This window comes from Piliocolobus tephrosceles, chromosome 9 (genome assembly GCF_002776525.5).
Source record: "Piliocolobus tephrosceles isolate RC106 chromosome 9, ASM277652v3, whole genome shotgun sequence".
Lineage (NCBI taxonomy): Eukaryota > Metazoa > Chordata > Mammalia > Primates > Cercopithecidae > Piliocolobus > Piliocolobus tephrosceles.
The window spans coordinates 56,886,374-56,903,090 of record NC_045442.1 but is presented as its reverse complement, the minus strand read 5'-3'; the positions used below and the strand labels follow the sequence as shown (position 1 = coordinate 56,903,090).

At 42.2% G+C, this 16,717-nt stretch overlaps 1 protein-coding gene across 5 annotated transcripts in view; it reads left to right on the top strand.

The window, feature by feature from the left end:
* The window catches only part of RHOBTB1 (Rho related BTB domain containing 1), a 75,734-nt gene extending 59,238 nt beyond the window's left edge, over window positions 1-16,496 (top strand). For 3 of the 5 annotated variants that reach the window (XM_023185586.1, XM_023185589.1, XM_023185585.2), the window contains 4 exons: window positions 7,583-7,733; window positions 10,897-10,985; window positions 13,645-13,750; window positions 14,281-16,496. In XM_023185586.1, the coding sequence (XP_023041354.1) occupies window positions 7,583-7,733; window positions 10,897-10,985; window positions 13,645-13,750; window positions 14,281-14,450 (516 nt within the window). In that variant the 3' untranslated portion in view covers window positions 14,451-16,496. The remainder of the gene's footprint in view (window positions 1-7,582; window positions 7,734-10,896; window positions 10,986-13,644; window positions 13,751-14,280) is intronic. The other 2 variants (XM_023185587.2, XM_023185588.2) reach the window with 2 other exon arrangements.
* The last annotated feature ends 221 nt before the right edge of the window (window positions 16,497-16,717 follow it).

Below are 16,717 nucleotides of genomic sequence, written 5' to 3'. Positions count from 1 at the left end.
TGCAATAGAACACCACAAAAAAATTATAGGTGCATTAGACTATATGCAACTGTGGTCCTAGGTCCTTGGGAGACTGAAGTGAGAGGAACACTTGAGCCCAGGAGTCCAAAGCTACAGTGAGCTATGATTGTGCCACTGTACTCCACCCCAGGAGACAGAGTGAGACCCTGTCTCTAAAAAACAAAAGACAAAAAAAAAAATGTACACCAGAACTTATTCCTCCTTTCTAACTGAAACTTCGTATATTTGACAGATGGCTTTCCTTTCCCCATCCACCCGCTAATCCCAGCCTCTGGTTATCACTATTCTACTCTCTACTTTGGAGTTCAACGTTTTTAGATTCCACATATAAGTGAGATGCTGTGATATTTGTCTCTCTAAACCTGGCTTATTTCACTTAACATAATGTCCTCTAGGTTCACCCATGTTGTCTTGAATGACAGAATTTTCCTTTTTTAGGGCTGTATAGTATCCCATTGTGTATATGTACCACATTTTCTTATCCAACCATCCACTGATGGACACAGGCAGACTCTGTATCTTGGCTATTGTGAATAGTGCTACAATTAACATGGGAGTACATCCTCTTTGTCTTTTTACAAACTGTTGGAAAAGAAAAAAATTCAATTCAAGCATTTCTAACTTTAGGTGTAAGCAAGCATTTTTGTGGAGTTTTGCAAGTATTTTTAACATCTTTTTTTAAAAAGTAAAAATAAAAACATGGGTATACCCATGCCATTTATTGTCCTAAGAGGCTTGTTTTGCTTGTCTCAGCATCTTTCCAAATTTTTCAAAGAAACGCAGAAAACAATAGCTAACTTTTCAAATGAGGCAGTAGCACAAGAAATTCGAGCACTCCCATTGTGACCCGGGAGCCTGCATTTGCATCCCTAAGTAGGGAAACAGAATCCTAGAATCACAAGCCTTGGATAGCAGGGGCTAAGATTACTAGGCCACTCTCGTGCATCCAGAACAAACTGCAGTTGCTCCTAAACCAACCGCCCCCCACCCCGCCCCCAGCAAAGGGCTGTCTGCTTTTCAGGGAAAAAATATTAGAGTTATCCTGATGGCCTCTTACGGTGTCTAACAGCCTTTCTAAACCAGGAGATTCTCACCTGTGACTAATGAAAATGTCTCCTGAGCTTGGGTCAAAGGTGTTTTGGAGCATCATTACTAAGCCAACTGCAGTACATGGAATCTGCACAGTTACAGGACTGTGGGACTCAAATTGCAACTCCTCCACTTACAAGTGACTTGGGCAAGTGACTTAACCTTTCTTGGCTCTAGTCTTCCCATCTGGAAAACAGTTATAACCCATACTGTGGTTGTGGGGTGTAAGAGTCATTACTTGCAAAGCACTTCAGAAGCATTAAATAAATGGTAGCTGCCGCTGGACTTATTCTGATGTTGTTGGTAGTGATGATATTCTTTCCCTCTTGTATCCGGGAAAAAGTTAGGGTAGCCACCAATTTGTAAAACCTCATCCAGTTGGTATTTCACTGACTTCAGCAATCTCTGGAGATAAAGAGCTGGGAGGCTTGTTCCCCTTCTTTGTCCAACTCACTGAAGTGAGTGCTGATTGTGCAGCTGAGGACCTGCTATTCACAGAGCAGGGAGAAGTTGATCGAGGTCAGGAACGCAGGCACAAAGGGACACTGTCAGAGCTGACCTCACGAATGCTAATCTCCTTTATCCCTTCCAAGAATGGACTGTAATCGTCTCCAGATTAAAATGTGCAGTAGAGGTGACCAAAACAAAAACTTGGCAGCAAATGTGAATGCACATGTATATGGTTGTTTGATAGCCTCTCCTGGAGGAGGCCACCTGTTTAGCACCCCCTGCTGGAGAGACGAGGTCCCTCACCACTTAGAACTGGAGTTGAGGCTGATAGGTTTGTATAGATTCAAACCAGCTCAAAAGACAAAGACCATGGAACCAAGCCACTGAAGACCTGTGCCACAATTCCTTTAGCCAGTATATTGAAAATGCAATGAGCTGTCGACATTCTCGCTCCTTCCCGTCCCTTCACTTTATTTCCTGTGCAAACTGTAATATAGTCTCAGCCTGACCTTGGGCAAGTGGCTCACTCTAAACCTGTTTCTTCATCTGTAAAATGGGGATAACAAGAGAACCTTCGTCAAAGGGCAGAGAAGGCATGAGAGGACGTGTGTAAAGCATTGAATTTGATGCCTAGAACATACAAATGTTCAATAAATGTTAGCGACTATTAAGCTAGAGTTTTCTTGTTAAATTCTTTCCGTATGGGGTTAAAGGTATTTGCCCTGGAAAGCTCTAAGTTAAAAAGCCGCTAGTCCCTTTCTAAAGTAGGAAAGTACAATTCAGGTGGTTATAGTTGTAGGGGAAAGGCACTCAGTTAATGCTCCATGATTAACATAGATCCATGTTCACACTTGGGATTTGGCCTTTGTAGGCCACCTTTTAACTTTCTATTATCTTGAGAAAATCTGAAAATCTGATGCCTGCCACCCTCCTGCCCCCCACCATGAAGCTCAGCCTTTTTTGGAGAATTAATAGAATTAATGTGCATATCCAGAAACAAATGAAATATGCCTATGTCCATTGATTTTAATTTAACTTTTTTGTCATTTAATATTCAGGAACACATTGTATCTTACTTCTATTTTTTCTCATTACTTTTAATGTAGCAGTAAGCATAATTCTCTCCCCAGAGGTACTCAGCAAGTGGTTCATTAAAAATGCATGCCTGGGTTGTAGTAAGCAATGCTTTGGATCTAGGATACTTTCTCATTCTCTATGAGACTGTCTCTAATTATAAGCCTAATAGTCTCAGCTAATCTTCACAATTAAAATTTTAAACCAACTAAACTGCAAGATAGAACATTGTTTAGGGTAGCATTATATTCTCTTTGATAACTCTTCTTTTTTTAAGAAAAAAAAAAAAACTATATCCAGCAGGTAGGATGCAAATTTTTTTTATTTCATTATTTATGAAGCTTTGCTTATACTATTTTTAAAGTGCTATAAATAAAGGTCTTTCTGTTGTCATGCAGTTAATTATAAATGTTGAAATCACAGAAACAGGCTTTTTTAAAAATCAGCCATGAGGGGAAAAAAATGCAAGCTCCAAAAGTGTTCTGAGTTTATTCTAATTTGATTTTTTTTCTAAGGGTCTCTAACGTTATTTGCCAAATAGAGCCATCACTTCAAAAAATGTTAACATTATATTCAGCTAAAAGAAGATAGCAGGTCATAGGTGATTACAAACATCGGGACACTTCGAGGGCATTGAGGGTATTTGGGCAGGGTTGCTTACTCGAATCTGTCATCTGCTGCAGCCAGAAATAGTTTCTTTTTATTTAGGATGTTCATTTTGCTATTTCTTCTTTAAGCCATGATTTAGAACACACTCTTGCCAAAAAATGCTAAGGTAATCTGAAGATCTTCAAAACCCAGAGTTTCTGTGAAGAAAGAACTTTTAACAGCATCTATTCCAAATTCCTCCCATGTAACAGATGACGAGACTGAGGGTGAGAGAGGGTGAGTGATTTATCAGAGGTCACGCAGCACTTTAGTGATATATCCCTGGGCCTGCCCCAGGCTCTTGCACTATCACTAGAGGCATTGTTTTCAGAAGCACCAGACATCCCCATCTCTGAGAGAGCAGGTGTTAACAGGAAGCTCTGGGACTTTGTGTATTAACAATTACTAACATCTTAGAGCACTTAGCACTTTGTAAAATGTGAGTACTTTCACTATTAAAATGATTCAAATTTTAAAGTTTCACAACTCAACCTTCAACTGTCTAAAAAACTATACTAATTGTATTAGTCCATCTTCACACTGCTGATAAAGACATACTAGAGACAGGGTAATTTATAAAGAAAAAGGTTTAATGGACTCACAGTTCCACGTGGCTGGGGAGGCCTCACAATCATGGTGGAAGACAAAAGGCACATCTTACGTGGCAGCAGGCAAGAGAGACAGTGAGAACCAAGTGAAAGGGAAAACCCCTTATAAAACCATCAGATCTCGTGAGACTTATTCCCTACCACTAGAACAGTCTGGGGGAACCACCTCCATGATTCAATTATCTCCCATTAGGTCCCTCCCACAACACGTGGGAATTATGGGAGCTATAATTCAAGATGAGATTTGAGTGGGGACACAGCCAAACCATATCACTAATCCAAACATTATTTCATCAAAGAAATGAAATGTTACGGCCGGGCGTGGTGGCTCAAGCCTGTAATCCCAGCACTTTGGGAGGCCGAGACGGGCGGATCACGAGGTCAGGAGATCGAGACCATCCTGGCTAATACGGTGAAACCCCGTCTCTACTAAAAAATACAAAAAAAAAAAAAAAAAACCAGCCGGGCGATGAGGCGGGCGCCTGTAGTCCCAGCTACTTGGGAGGCTGAGACAGGAGAATGGCGTGAACCCGGGAGGCGGAGCTTGCAGTGAGCTGAGATCCGGCCACTGCACTCCAGCCTGGGCGGCAGAGCAAGACTCCGTCTCAAAAAAAAAGAAATGAAATGTTACATGTTCCTACACACAGAAACAAATTTGTTTGGATATCTGTAAGTAAATCCATTATTTGTGTAAGATAAATGCACGTGTATGTAAACATATATGTATGCGAGCATACACACCATGTAACTGGTGCTAGACTTAGTTGAATAATTATTCCTATGTGGATACAGCTGGTTAAAGGGAAGAATAACATTCCATCATCTGTACATTGCAGATGATCTAGCATGCCCAACAGCTACTTCATTTTAAAATAATCCCAGTTTCAACTCATTGAGTTCTATTTGTTGTAGAGGTTGTGCTGGAAACCTGAAATGATCATGCTTATCAAATCATTTATGGTAATGACTTATGTAACTCATTTATGGAATCATAATTGTTGTTTTCACCAACCATGTCTGAAAGTGGGGGATAAATTCCTTAATATTTCTAGGAATTTTTCTAAACCTTCCCTGTGATATGTTAAAGGACAGGTCTACCTATCTGAAAGGATATTCCCTCTCTGAGGTGGCTAATGGCTGCATAGGAGAATAACAAAGAAGGTTTCTATAGCTTAGAACAGTTCTGGAGCCACACTGCCAGAATGCATAAGCCATAAGCACCCTGTAAAATGTGAAGCCATTATACATACATACATAACACACTCTTTCTCTCTCTCTCACTGTTTCTCTGTCTCTCTCTCTCTCACACACACACACACACACACACACACAGTCATCCCTCAGTATCTGTGAGGGATTGGTTCCAGGACCACCCCCCCACCCACTCAGACACCAAAATCCATGAATGCTCAAGTTCCTCATATAAAATGGCAGTGTATTTGATAGATCTGTGCACATACATCCTCCTTTATACTTTAAATTATCTGTAGAGTGTTTCTAATACCTAATACAATGCAAATGCTGGGTAAGTAGTTGTTATACTGTATTGTTTAGGAAATAATGACAAGAAAAAAGTCTGTACATGTTCAGAACAGAGGCAGTCATGCCTTTTTTTCAAATATTTTTGATCTACAGTTGGTTGAATCCACAGATGTGGAACCCACAGATATAGAGGTCTGGCTCTGTGCCTGTGTGTGCCTGAGTGTGTGTGTGTGTGCCAGAGTGTGTATGCGTGCCTGACTGTGTGTGTATGCCTGAGAGTGTGTGTGTGTGCCTGAGTGTGTATGTGTGCCTGACTATGTGTGTGTGCCTGACTGTGTGTGGGTGTGCCTGACTGTGTGTGTGTGTCTGACTGTGTGTGTATGCCTGAGAGAGTGTGTGGGTGTGCCTGACTGTGTGTGTGTGTGCCTGACTGTGTGTGGGTGTGCCTGAGTGTGTGGGTGTGCCTGACTGTGTGTGTGTGCACGTGCATTTGTATGGAGAGAGAGGTGCGATCATATAAAATATATAGAAATAACAATGTTATAAAGATGTAATCATATATAATATATAGATATATATCTTTATATGTTATATAGAAGTTTATTAAGTACGAGAATTAAGAAGTTCATAACTGGCCAGACACAGTGGCTCATGCCTGTAATCCCAGCACTTTGGGAAGCCAAGGCAGGAAGATAACTTGAGGCCAGGAGTTTGAGACCAGCCTGGGCAGCATAGCAAGCCCGCCATCTCTACAAAAAAAGAATTAATAAAATAAATTAACCAGGCATGGTGGTACTGCCTGTAGTCTCAGCTACTAGGGAGGTGGAGGTAGGAGGATAGCTTGAGCCCAGGCCCAGGCTATCATCAAGCCACTACTGTCCAGCCTGGGCAACAGAGTTAGACCCTGTCTCAAAAAATGAATAAAATAAAAAAGAAAGAAAAAGAAGTTCATAATTCATCCTTTTGAAGCAGAATTCTTACAAACCATTAATAAAATATGATGCTTTATTGTTGTAACTCAAACCTGTGCTTCTGTGGCATTAAACGTTTCCATCACCGCTCAGCAATTCTGAACATACACTTTCACGTCATACTCCCTGGGTTTAAATCCCAGTCACCACTTCCTAGCTCTGTGACCTTGGACACAAGATTTAAATGAACCTCCTTGAACCTCCATTTCCTTTTCTGTAAAATGGCAAAAGTAAGTCTCTTCTCTCTAGGGCAGATATAAGCGTCAAATTAAAGAATGTGTATGGAAAGCTTAGCACGGTGCCTGTGCATAGGATGCCTTCAATTACGATTAATATTTGTAATTGTCGGTATTCCAATACTCCAAGTGGTACAGTTCTGAACTACTCCAGGGCCTGTCTCATGGAGTTAGAGACCTAAAATAAAGAGTAGCTGCTACACAGTGTACATCTTCATTAATCCATGCCCACCTCTCCAGCTCTCCACCTCCCAGGCAGTGCCTGGCTCTCTAGCAAGCTCTAGCATGCATTTATATACACACTACAGGCACTCATGAAGGAGACTGTGGGAATCCTACAGGGGACAGTTCACCTGTACCCCGTCATACTCCCCTGGAAGTCCTAAGCAAGGACTCCTTTGGAATCTACTGATAACTGATAATGTTCCAGTAGTTCTGAATCCATGTGGTTGTAGGAAAAAATAATGAAGTGTATATGTTATGTAGTACATTGCAATATATTGTGCATACACTGAAAGAATGTCGAAATCAAGCTGGTCACTGTGGCAGCTAGGGTGGTTGCTCAGCCTCATCCTCTGTTTTGACATCTTGGAGAGCTAGACTCCATTGTGTTGGCAACAGTGTGGGTTGCAACTCCCCCCAACACTTGTCATGTTGCTAGGAGATTTCTTTCCCCACAATAGAGTATTACAAGGTGCTTGGCATGAGGGCCCCTAATGTTATCATACATTTCCAGCCCATTTGTCTGATTTATAAGTCCAAATAGTCATTTAAAAATTCCACATCAGGCTGTGTCAGGCAGCTCCACTCTTTTGTCATCTACAAATCAAACCATTATGTTTAAAGTCATAAATGCAGAAGGATTCCTATGCATAGCCTCAAAGCAGGTGTCCAACACTCGCCAATATCAAGTCACACAGGATATTTATAAGCAGCATAGCCTGAAAATGTGCCCACTCCCTGCTTTCTGCAGCAGAATTTAGCTTTTTGTATAACATTTCAGGTGTATCTCCCGAACATAAACAAGATATCAATGCAAGCAGTATTGGATTATCTCTATACCAAGCAGTTGTCTCCTAACTTGGATCTGGACCCGCTGGAATTAATTGCCTTGGCAAACAGATTTTGCCTGCCACACTTGGTTGCACTTGCAGGTAAGGCTGATGACTCAGGGCCATGCAGTGTCTGTCATATTTATCCAAAATCACATTTAAATAAAAATATTTTTACAGAGAATAAAAGTTGATTTTTTATCATGCAAAATAGGACTGTCTTGTGTAGAATGATATGAACTAATCAAATTGCATCAGACAGCCCAATTCAATTCAACAAATACTCCTTAAGCACCCACTCTGTGGTGGACTCTGTTAGGTGATACAGCTATGAAGGTGAGTAATGCATGACCCCTGCCCTTGAGGCACACGCTGTATGCATGCTGAGTCATTTGTGCACCCCAGAGTTTGAAATAATACTATTTTGTCAACATTATCTCCATAATAACTGCACAGACACAGTCTTTAAGAAGGCGGTAGACGCACTGTTTAGGAAAACACATGACAGAGCCACATTGCCTAAGATCAAACCCTGACTCCACCATTTACAGACCAGGTGACTTTGTCCTAACCTTCGCTCTGCGTCTCAGCTTTCTCGCTCTTTAAAATGGGGCTAATATTATTCAGCCATAGAGCTGTTATGAAGATTAAATGAGCTAAAATATAAAGTCCTTAGAACAGCGTCTGGCACATAGTAAGCATTATGTAAGTGGTTTTCTTAAAGCTATTTTAGAAAATGTTCTGACATTGTCAAGTTCATTTTGGGAGAAAGAGAAAAAAGGGAAACTTGGCTTAACTTCACAAAATCTTATGTATCATTTCTAGATTTGTTCAGTTGGGAAGCTGAAGCAGGTCTGTATAGGATATATGCACTTAAATGGCTGTGTCTGGAATTCAGATCTTCAGCCTTATTCACTTTACACCAGAGGTGTTAAGTCGCAGCTGGGTGTTTATCACTGTTTAGTTGATTCCTATTAACCATCAAAGCAGAAATAAACAGTGCCTGTCTTGTTCACTGGCCTTTCTTCTGAGTGCCTGAGCATGTTAGCTTTCGATAAATATTTGTTGAACAATTGAATGAATGAAGATGAATGTATGAACAAACCAACCAGTCCTATCTGCACTTGACTTTCTGGCAATGTCTTTAGAAAAAATGAAAGATAGGCTGGGCACGGTGGCTCACGCCTGTATCCCAGCACTTTGGAAGGCCGAGGCGGGCGGATCACCTGAGGTCGGGAGTTCGAGACCAGCCTGACCAACATGGAGAAATCCCCGTCTCTACTAAAAAAAAATACAAAATTAGCGACGCGTGGTGGCACATGCCTATAATCCCAGCTACTCAGGAGGCTGAGGCAGGAGAATCGCTTGAACCCAGGAGGCAGAGGTTGCGGTGAGCCAAGATTGCGCCATTGTACTCCAGCCTCGGCAAGGAGAGTGAAACTCCGTCTCAAAAAAGAAAAAACAGATTATTTTCTCTGTCCTCTAGGCTTCTACTACACACAACCACCTGGAGATCAAAGTCCTCTCTTTGTCCTACTTCCTCCCCAGTTGGATAGAAAGAGCGAGTTGAGGCATCAATATTAGATTTATTTTTAAAAACTGTTTTTAACCAATATACCTAATAGATCCAAATGAGGGTGCTAGTTTTTTTAAATACTGACTCTGGGAGGCTTCAGTGGGCAATTACTTTCTTCAGAAACATGGTTCCAAGGCATCTAACTATCCACAGGTTTTATGACATTAGTCCTGAAGATAAATTTTTATTTTATTTTTGAAATTGTCAAAAGTAATTTGGAGCCAAATCTGCCCCACAAGGTTTGTGATCAATCTCAGACTAGTACCATTTTTGCTTAAATATTAAGTCTGGCAATGAAAACATGGGATTGATTTCTCCATGAAAGTTTTTTTTTTTTTTTAACTGACCCAAATAAAGCTTTTTGTGTGAACTCTAGACTTCTATGAACAATTAGTTATTAAATGCTGTTGTTACTGTTATGATTATTTAATATACAGCTTCCCAAGATGATTCCTTTAATCCTTTATAGTATTTGCTTTGTACTGTCTAGTGTACAGTGTTTAGAACATGGTGTTTAAAAATCAGTTTCTAGCGACGATGCTTTGTGAGCCCGTGTTAAATAAATGTCAGGAAATGTTGCAGTTACTTAAAACGACAAAGCCCAGATGACTTCTCTGGGCAATTTAGTTCCAAATAGTTCAATCCAGGTGAGGAGGTTTGTGCCAAAGAAATCATTCCATTCCCAATACTATATTGACCAGATACAGGCGTACTGACCAGTAAGCATGCAGAACTGGAGCAGAAAGTAAGCATGATTTAGACAATGTGCTGGATTAGAAAAACAAATGCAATGCTACGGATGACATCAATGTCAAAGACCTAGAAATGCTGAGCCAAGGCTGTACCCTCACACGTCAGTCTCAGGCAGGCGACAGCCTTTACAGAGGCAAGAGATGTCCTAGCTTCACACCACAATGTAAATTCAGCTTGGAAGCCTTGGACTCAAGCTCCCAAGCAGAAATGGCCCTCCCTACTGCATTTTTGTTACTTTGGACTGCAGGTCTCCCCAGTCTTTAGAATCCAAGAGGCTGAACAATACGTCACCATCTGTAGCTATTGAGACAGACGTATGCAATCACATTTTTAATTCCTCATATAGACTCATTCCTCTGTCATTTAACCTCTTCACTGTCAGGGGTATTAAGGATTGTGGTGATGTAAGTGGGGAAACTGTCAGGCAGGAGCGTGTCTAAAGTCTAGAGGACTCTAGGAAGGTGCTAGACTGTTTAGAGCCACTCCATCCAGTAGAACCTTCTGCAGTGATGGAAACATTTCATATCCGGATGGTCCAAACAGTGGCCATATGTGGCTGTTGAGCACTTACTGTGGCTAGTGTGAATGAGGAGCTGAACTTTTAATTTCATTTCATTTTAAGTAATATAAGTTTAAATAGTCTCGTGTGGCCAGGAGTTACCATCCTGCACAGAACATTGCAGGTCTGGAGGATTCTGACTATTTTAGAGCCATGAACAAGAGTCCCCAGAGGTGTGGGTGAAGTGGCTGGCACCAGAACCCCAAGCAGTGAAAGACCACACGTAAGAGCAGCTTCTGGATTTAATTCAGATGGCTGCCCAGAGCTGTGTCCCACATTTCCTCCCTTCTTAAGTGGTCCCAGACCAACCCTCCAGGCAAGCTACCTGGCTTGCAGGGCATGGTTTAACATTCTCCGGCCCCCTTTTTCTTCCCCAGAACAGCATGCCGTTCTGGAGTTGACCAAGGCCGCAATGAGTGGCGTGGGCATTGACGGAGAAGTGCTCTCTTACTTGGAATTGGCACAGGTTTGTATCAGTTTGCTTTTCACCTTTTAAGTGTGTTCAATCAGTTCATTTAATGTTGATAAAACATTCCATTGTTGCATCTGTCCAAATAAAGATGTCACCACTGAGTCACAGAGGCCCCCTGTGTACACTAAGAAGATCTGAGAGTTTTACCTTTCATGTACCATTCAGCCTGCTGGGCTTCATTTGAATAAACAACACGGTCCCCACACCAGTCCCATTGTCGCCTCAGGCACCAGCTTCACATGTGGGAGAACCACTTGGGGGAGGTTTTGTCTCTCCTCCTTCTTTGAATTCTTGGCCATGTATTTGGCCAAGCACAGACAGTTTCTAGAATTTCGTGAAGCCCTGTAATGAACCCCTGTTAGTGAACATCTCACTACAGCTGTCCTGGAGTTTTCTAAAGTCAGTAGTGGCTAATATTCAGATTGTAATAGCATAATCCCAATACAGACTTGCCTTCTTCTTCCAGAGAAGGTCCAAGATTCAGCTTCAGCTTCACCGTGGAGTGACTTCCTCAAAGCACAAGCTAAACTCTGCCTCACTTTCCTCATCCACAGGAAATGGGATGACAATTTGCATCCTACCAACGTTACAGATTATTTTGAGAATCAAGTGGGAGCGAATGTTCAAGAGCGAGCACTGAAGAGTGTAAGCCCTCTTAGAATGCCAGACACATCTGCAGAATTTTCTAGTCCCTGGCATAGGCTGATTAACAATGAATTTACACTCTGAGGGAACTAAGAATCAATTCCTCCATCTTTTCTTCAGCCTGTTGGGTTCGGCTTCCTGTGCTCCCTCTTTCCGTTAAGACAATGGCTTACTAAGTCTTAGGTCCGTCCATTTAAATCAATATTTCTCAATCAAGGAAAAGGAGGTGGTTTTGGGGAGAGGTACAGGTGCTGCTCAGGCCCTTCCTACTGTGGCCAAAGGAAATGATTCAGGTGCAAAAGGGGGAAAAGGCAGAATTGAACTTTACAGCGACCTATTCATTTTGACTTAGCATTCAGCAAATATTTGTTGTTTTTCTCCCCAAATACCAGGCACTGCCCTAGGCAAAGGACGTGTACATATAAATGGTAGATCCTCTGCCCCAGGGCAGTCATAGGCAAGCAAAGGAAACAGACACAAACACAAATTATTAAAATCCGATTAGGGATTACAGTGAAACTGAGAGTAGACATCTAATGCAGTCGAGTCAGCAAGCCCCCATCAAAACTGGTTGTCCATACTTGGAATTTGGGGTCTTTTGAAACAGTTCTGGGGGATGATTTATAACTTGTACTCGCTCCAGCAAGTATTCCTCCTAGCGAAAAATGTAATGATCTGGAATTTCATATCGGGACCACTCACTTGAGGGAATGATCTGCAGTTGTGTCTGTGTCTGTTTGTTGCACTGTGTTCCCACCTTACCCCCACACATACCCACTACAAGGAAATAATATGATTATTGCTAAGCCTTGACAAGACTTGGCAGGACGAGCTTAGGATGGATTCTCTCATGTCTTAGCTCATCCATTAGACCCTAACCCAGTGATGTGCTGGTAAGTGTTTAACAGTCAGCTTGGGGGCAAGTGGGACCCTAATCTGTTACATTTGCCAATTTCTATTATATAAATACTCCCATCATGGCTGATTATAACATACGAAGTCACTAAACTCAAAGTAGGGAAGAAATGCACACAATTGGCTCTTTCAAGCTGGAACAAGCCCACCCGGCAGAACACTGCCCTAGTCTTGTTTTCAGAGAGAAATCTAACAGCAAGAGAAGTTGGAAGCACCAGCTAAAACTGTCTCTGATGTTTGGGTTGTGATTTTCAGTGAGTCTCTCGAGTGGGTTTCTGAGATCTCTGGCTTTTGGCCTCACAGTGGAGATACAGGGCCGCAGAGGAAGCGTGCTGTAGGTTCTAAAGTTCCACCCAACCAAAGAAACATCAAGAGCAATAGACAACAGAAGGGGTGTCAGAGAAGGGCACAGACGGAAAGAGTGAGGGATCACGGCAGGCCCGCCAGGTCTGGAGAGGGAATGGGGGAGTTGACGGTCGATTTTTGGGCATCTCGTATTTTTCAATCATAGCTACCTCAGCTGCCACCTTCCTGAGCATCGCTTAGAAAGGAAGGGTGAAGTATCTGGATCCCTCCACCGTGGCACATACTGCTTGCTCTTCTTATGTAACCAAAGGACAGGTATAGGACAGTCACACATTCTGCAGTCTCCTCTTTCGGATCTTGGCCCCAGCAAGCTGAGCTCTGACATGTGACACAAAGTATTCCATTGCCGAGGCTTCCTTAAACAGAGATGACATCGCTGCTTTCTGCTGTGGGCTGGTGTCTTCCAGAGGCCACAGTTGCTTAGCACTAGAGGGCCAGGTGGCAGGGGAGGGTGAGAGGGCGAGGCATACTTTAAGCTCGTGATTTGATACAGCAATTATTTTTGGTGCACCTAGGACAGTGGGGAAGGGAGGGGTGTGCCCAGCACTACATTGGCTGGCATCAGAGCCATGGCCAAAGTCAAAACATTGAGGTCAAAACAAGAGGTTTGCCAAATTAGTTATATAAGCCCTTCATTTATTTGCACCCTTACGATGGCTTCCCCAATTTCTTTGTAGCCCCTTTTTAGAAAATAGAGTCTTACCCTCCTTTGCTCACTTTTCTGCAGTTTCACAATGCCCACCAGTTGGCCGCCTGGTGTTTGCACCACATCTGCACCAACTACAACAGTGTATGCTCCAAGTTCCGCAAGGAAATCAAATCAAAATCTGCAGGTGAGACTGTGCGAAGCCCCCATTCATCCAGCTCTCCTCACCTCTCAGGGAAGCTTTTATCTTCTATGTCCCTGTAAAGGAACACAGTCAGCAGGCAGCTCATAGATAATTCCTTGAGACTAGCTGGTGGTCACATATTCATGTGACATGACATAAAGAATAGAAGGCTGGGAATTCTCTTTGAAGAACTTGATGCTGACGGGAGTTGGGTGGGCTGGAGTCCATGGTGCCCTGTTGCAGAGAGTGCAGAGGTGGTGGGCTTCCCCTTGTTTAGGGAGGCAAGCGTAGGGTCAGGCTTAGACTCTCAAATCAGGTGGTCCTGGGTTCAGGTTCCCTGTGCCCAGCTGCATGACTACAGGCAAGAGATTCTTCCTCTCAAAACAGTGTCACCTTTTTGCAAATGACCCTAATCACAGTCCCTGCCACATCACGTTTTTGAGAGAATATTTGAGAAGCTTTAAGCTCAAGGCCTAGCCCGTAAAAAGATCAATGAGCTGCAGGTCTTATGGTCTGCATCTTTCCTTCACCAGACAACCAGGAATACTTCGAGCGGCACCGCTGGCCCCCTGTGTGGTACCTGAAGGAAGAAGATCACTACCAGCGTGTGAAAAGGGAACGAGAGAAGGAAGATATTGCACTAAATAAGCATCACTCGAGACGAAAGTGGTGCTTCTGGAATTCATCTCCAGCAGTGGCCTGAAGAGGAAGAGAAAAAAAACATTGGTAATCTGATCCACCATTTTTCAAAGCACTACTGTAAAATTCGTCTTATTAGAGATACGACATAGTTCAGGTTTCAGACACGGACCTTCCTCCACTTTTGTGCATTTATCTTTGTTAGGATCAAAGCACAAGCTCACCATCAATGAGCCTGGACAAAAAGGGAAGCTGACTCTCACTGCATTCCTTAAACTGATATGTATTTTTTTTTGTTAGGAGGCTTAATACACTTTAGTCTGTTATTTTGTTTCTTTTTATACAAAGAAAAAAAATCCAGCTTTCATGTTTCTGATTCCAAATTGGAAAATATTTTTATATGGTCTCTTGTATTTTGTTGAAATGAAAATACTGTGTATTACTTTATTTTACAGGCCACGATTGACTATGAAGTCACCCTGTGATTCTCTTTGCCCACATGACCACCGAGCATTATTACGTAATTAGAGGGTTATCCTTTTGTTGTGAAGGGAAGGAGGGGACCGAAATCCCCCAAAGTGCAAACTGGAGAGTGTTTAATCTTTGTTCTGTTGAATAACATCGGTGTAATTACAAAGTCAACTCCAAGAATGTGTATTTACAATATTTGCCGTGTTAAGTGCTGGTAATTATATGGTTATATGTGCCATGTAAAATATAGTGATATCAAATATTCTGTTGTTTCCAATGTCTAGTTTCAAGAGGATAATCTTTATAATCATTAGAAGGGCTTATTAAATCCCAGCATTATCCAGGGCAAACTCACTGGTGGACCTGAATACGTAAGATACCATTAGTGCGCTGGTGTTCCGATTGCTGTATTAGGGTTTACGTCTCTCAGTATTCCTTGAACTTGCCATGCTTCTGCATGCAGATTCTTCACTGACTTGAATTGAGATGGGCAAGGGAAAAGGTCCCTGGACTCCCTCCTGCCATCTACAGGCTTGTCACATCTCACCACCAGAAACAGGCTTCCTCAGGCTTTTCACCTGTGGCCAACTTCACTTTGTAAGACCCATACTTTTAACTCTTCCCAGGGAAAATTCATGTTTCTGCAGAAGTAGGCTAAGGCAGACCACCCACTTCTGCTGAAATGCATTGGGAGCCTGTGAAAGCACACAGCTGGAGGCTGGGCGCCTGCGTTCTCCTACACGGAAAGGAATCTCATTCCAAGAGTCTAGGAAATGGTGCTATTGTGAGTTAGTTCTGACTCTTTCTCATTCTGAGTTTTCAGTGTTAAACTAGAAAGTGTGAGAGCAGGGGAGCTTTTGTGAGGCAGTCAGTCATTGCTTCTCTGTAAAGTAAAATGTTACAGCACACACGTACACACACAGAGAGCATTTCGAGGCCACAGCCCCACACCTGCCATGCGATGTTATGTGGCAGGGGATGGGGCTCATTCTGTTGGGAGGTCAAGTTACCAATGCCAAGGGCTGTTGATTTTGTTTTTATTTTTATTTTTTCTTCTAGCTTTTCAGAAGATGGAAATGAGACAGTTAAGTCCAAACCCCAATGTCGACAGCCATATGCATTTGAAAATCTGTCTAGATTACAGATGGGCATTTATTACTGGCAGTGGAAACACACCAGATAGAAGATCTTGGGAGAGGCCCAGAAATGCAGCACCTTGTCATGACAAAAGAGGAGGCAGCAGAGGAAGGATAGTTACAAATGCATCCACCTTAATTTTTTTCAATAGGCTTCTACATCTTATTAATGGAAGGAGAAAGGAGACAGGAGAGGATAAATGTCAAGATGCAGAAGAACTGACATGTATCCCATCATAAAATGGTAGAAGTTGAGTTTTCAATGAGTAGTCATAGTTGAATTTTTACAACCAAAGCTCCCATTTGATTGTAATCTTGCCAAAATGTAATGGACGTATAAATGAACTTGGGGTATAAGCAATAATATCCACTAGTGTTGTTATCAGCTGCTGTAACCAAGTGGCTGGTTCATTTGGTTGATGCTGATTATGGCCTTTAACCATGGTGGTTTCTTGTGTGTTTTTTATTTCACAAAAAGCCAATAAAATTGTTTAGCTATAAAATGCCTCCAGTTTTGTTTTAAGGACAGACATCATATTGTGTGTGTAATTTAACAGCTTTTTTTAAACTATCAATCAAAACGTTGAGGGTGCTGGGTCATGGGAGCTTGTGCATGCTCCAGTAACAAAGCAGCTTGAATGACTTGTCATTTTTGTATTTGGTGGTGTCAGCAGAGATTCCAGTGTCATAATGTAAATGAAGTGCCTGGCGCTTTGTTCTTGGC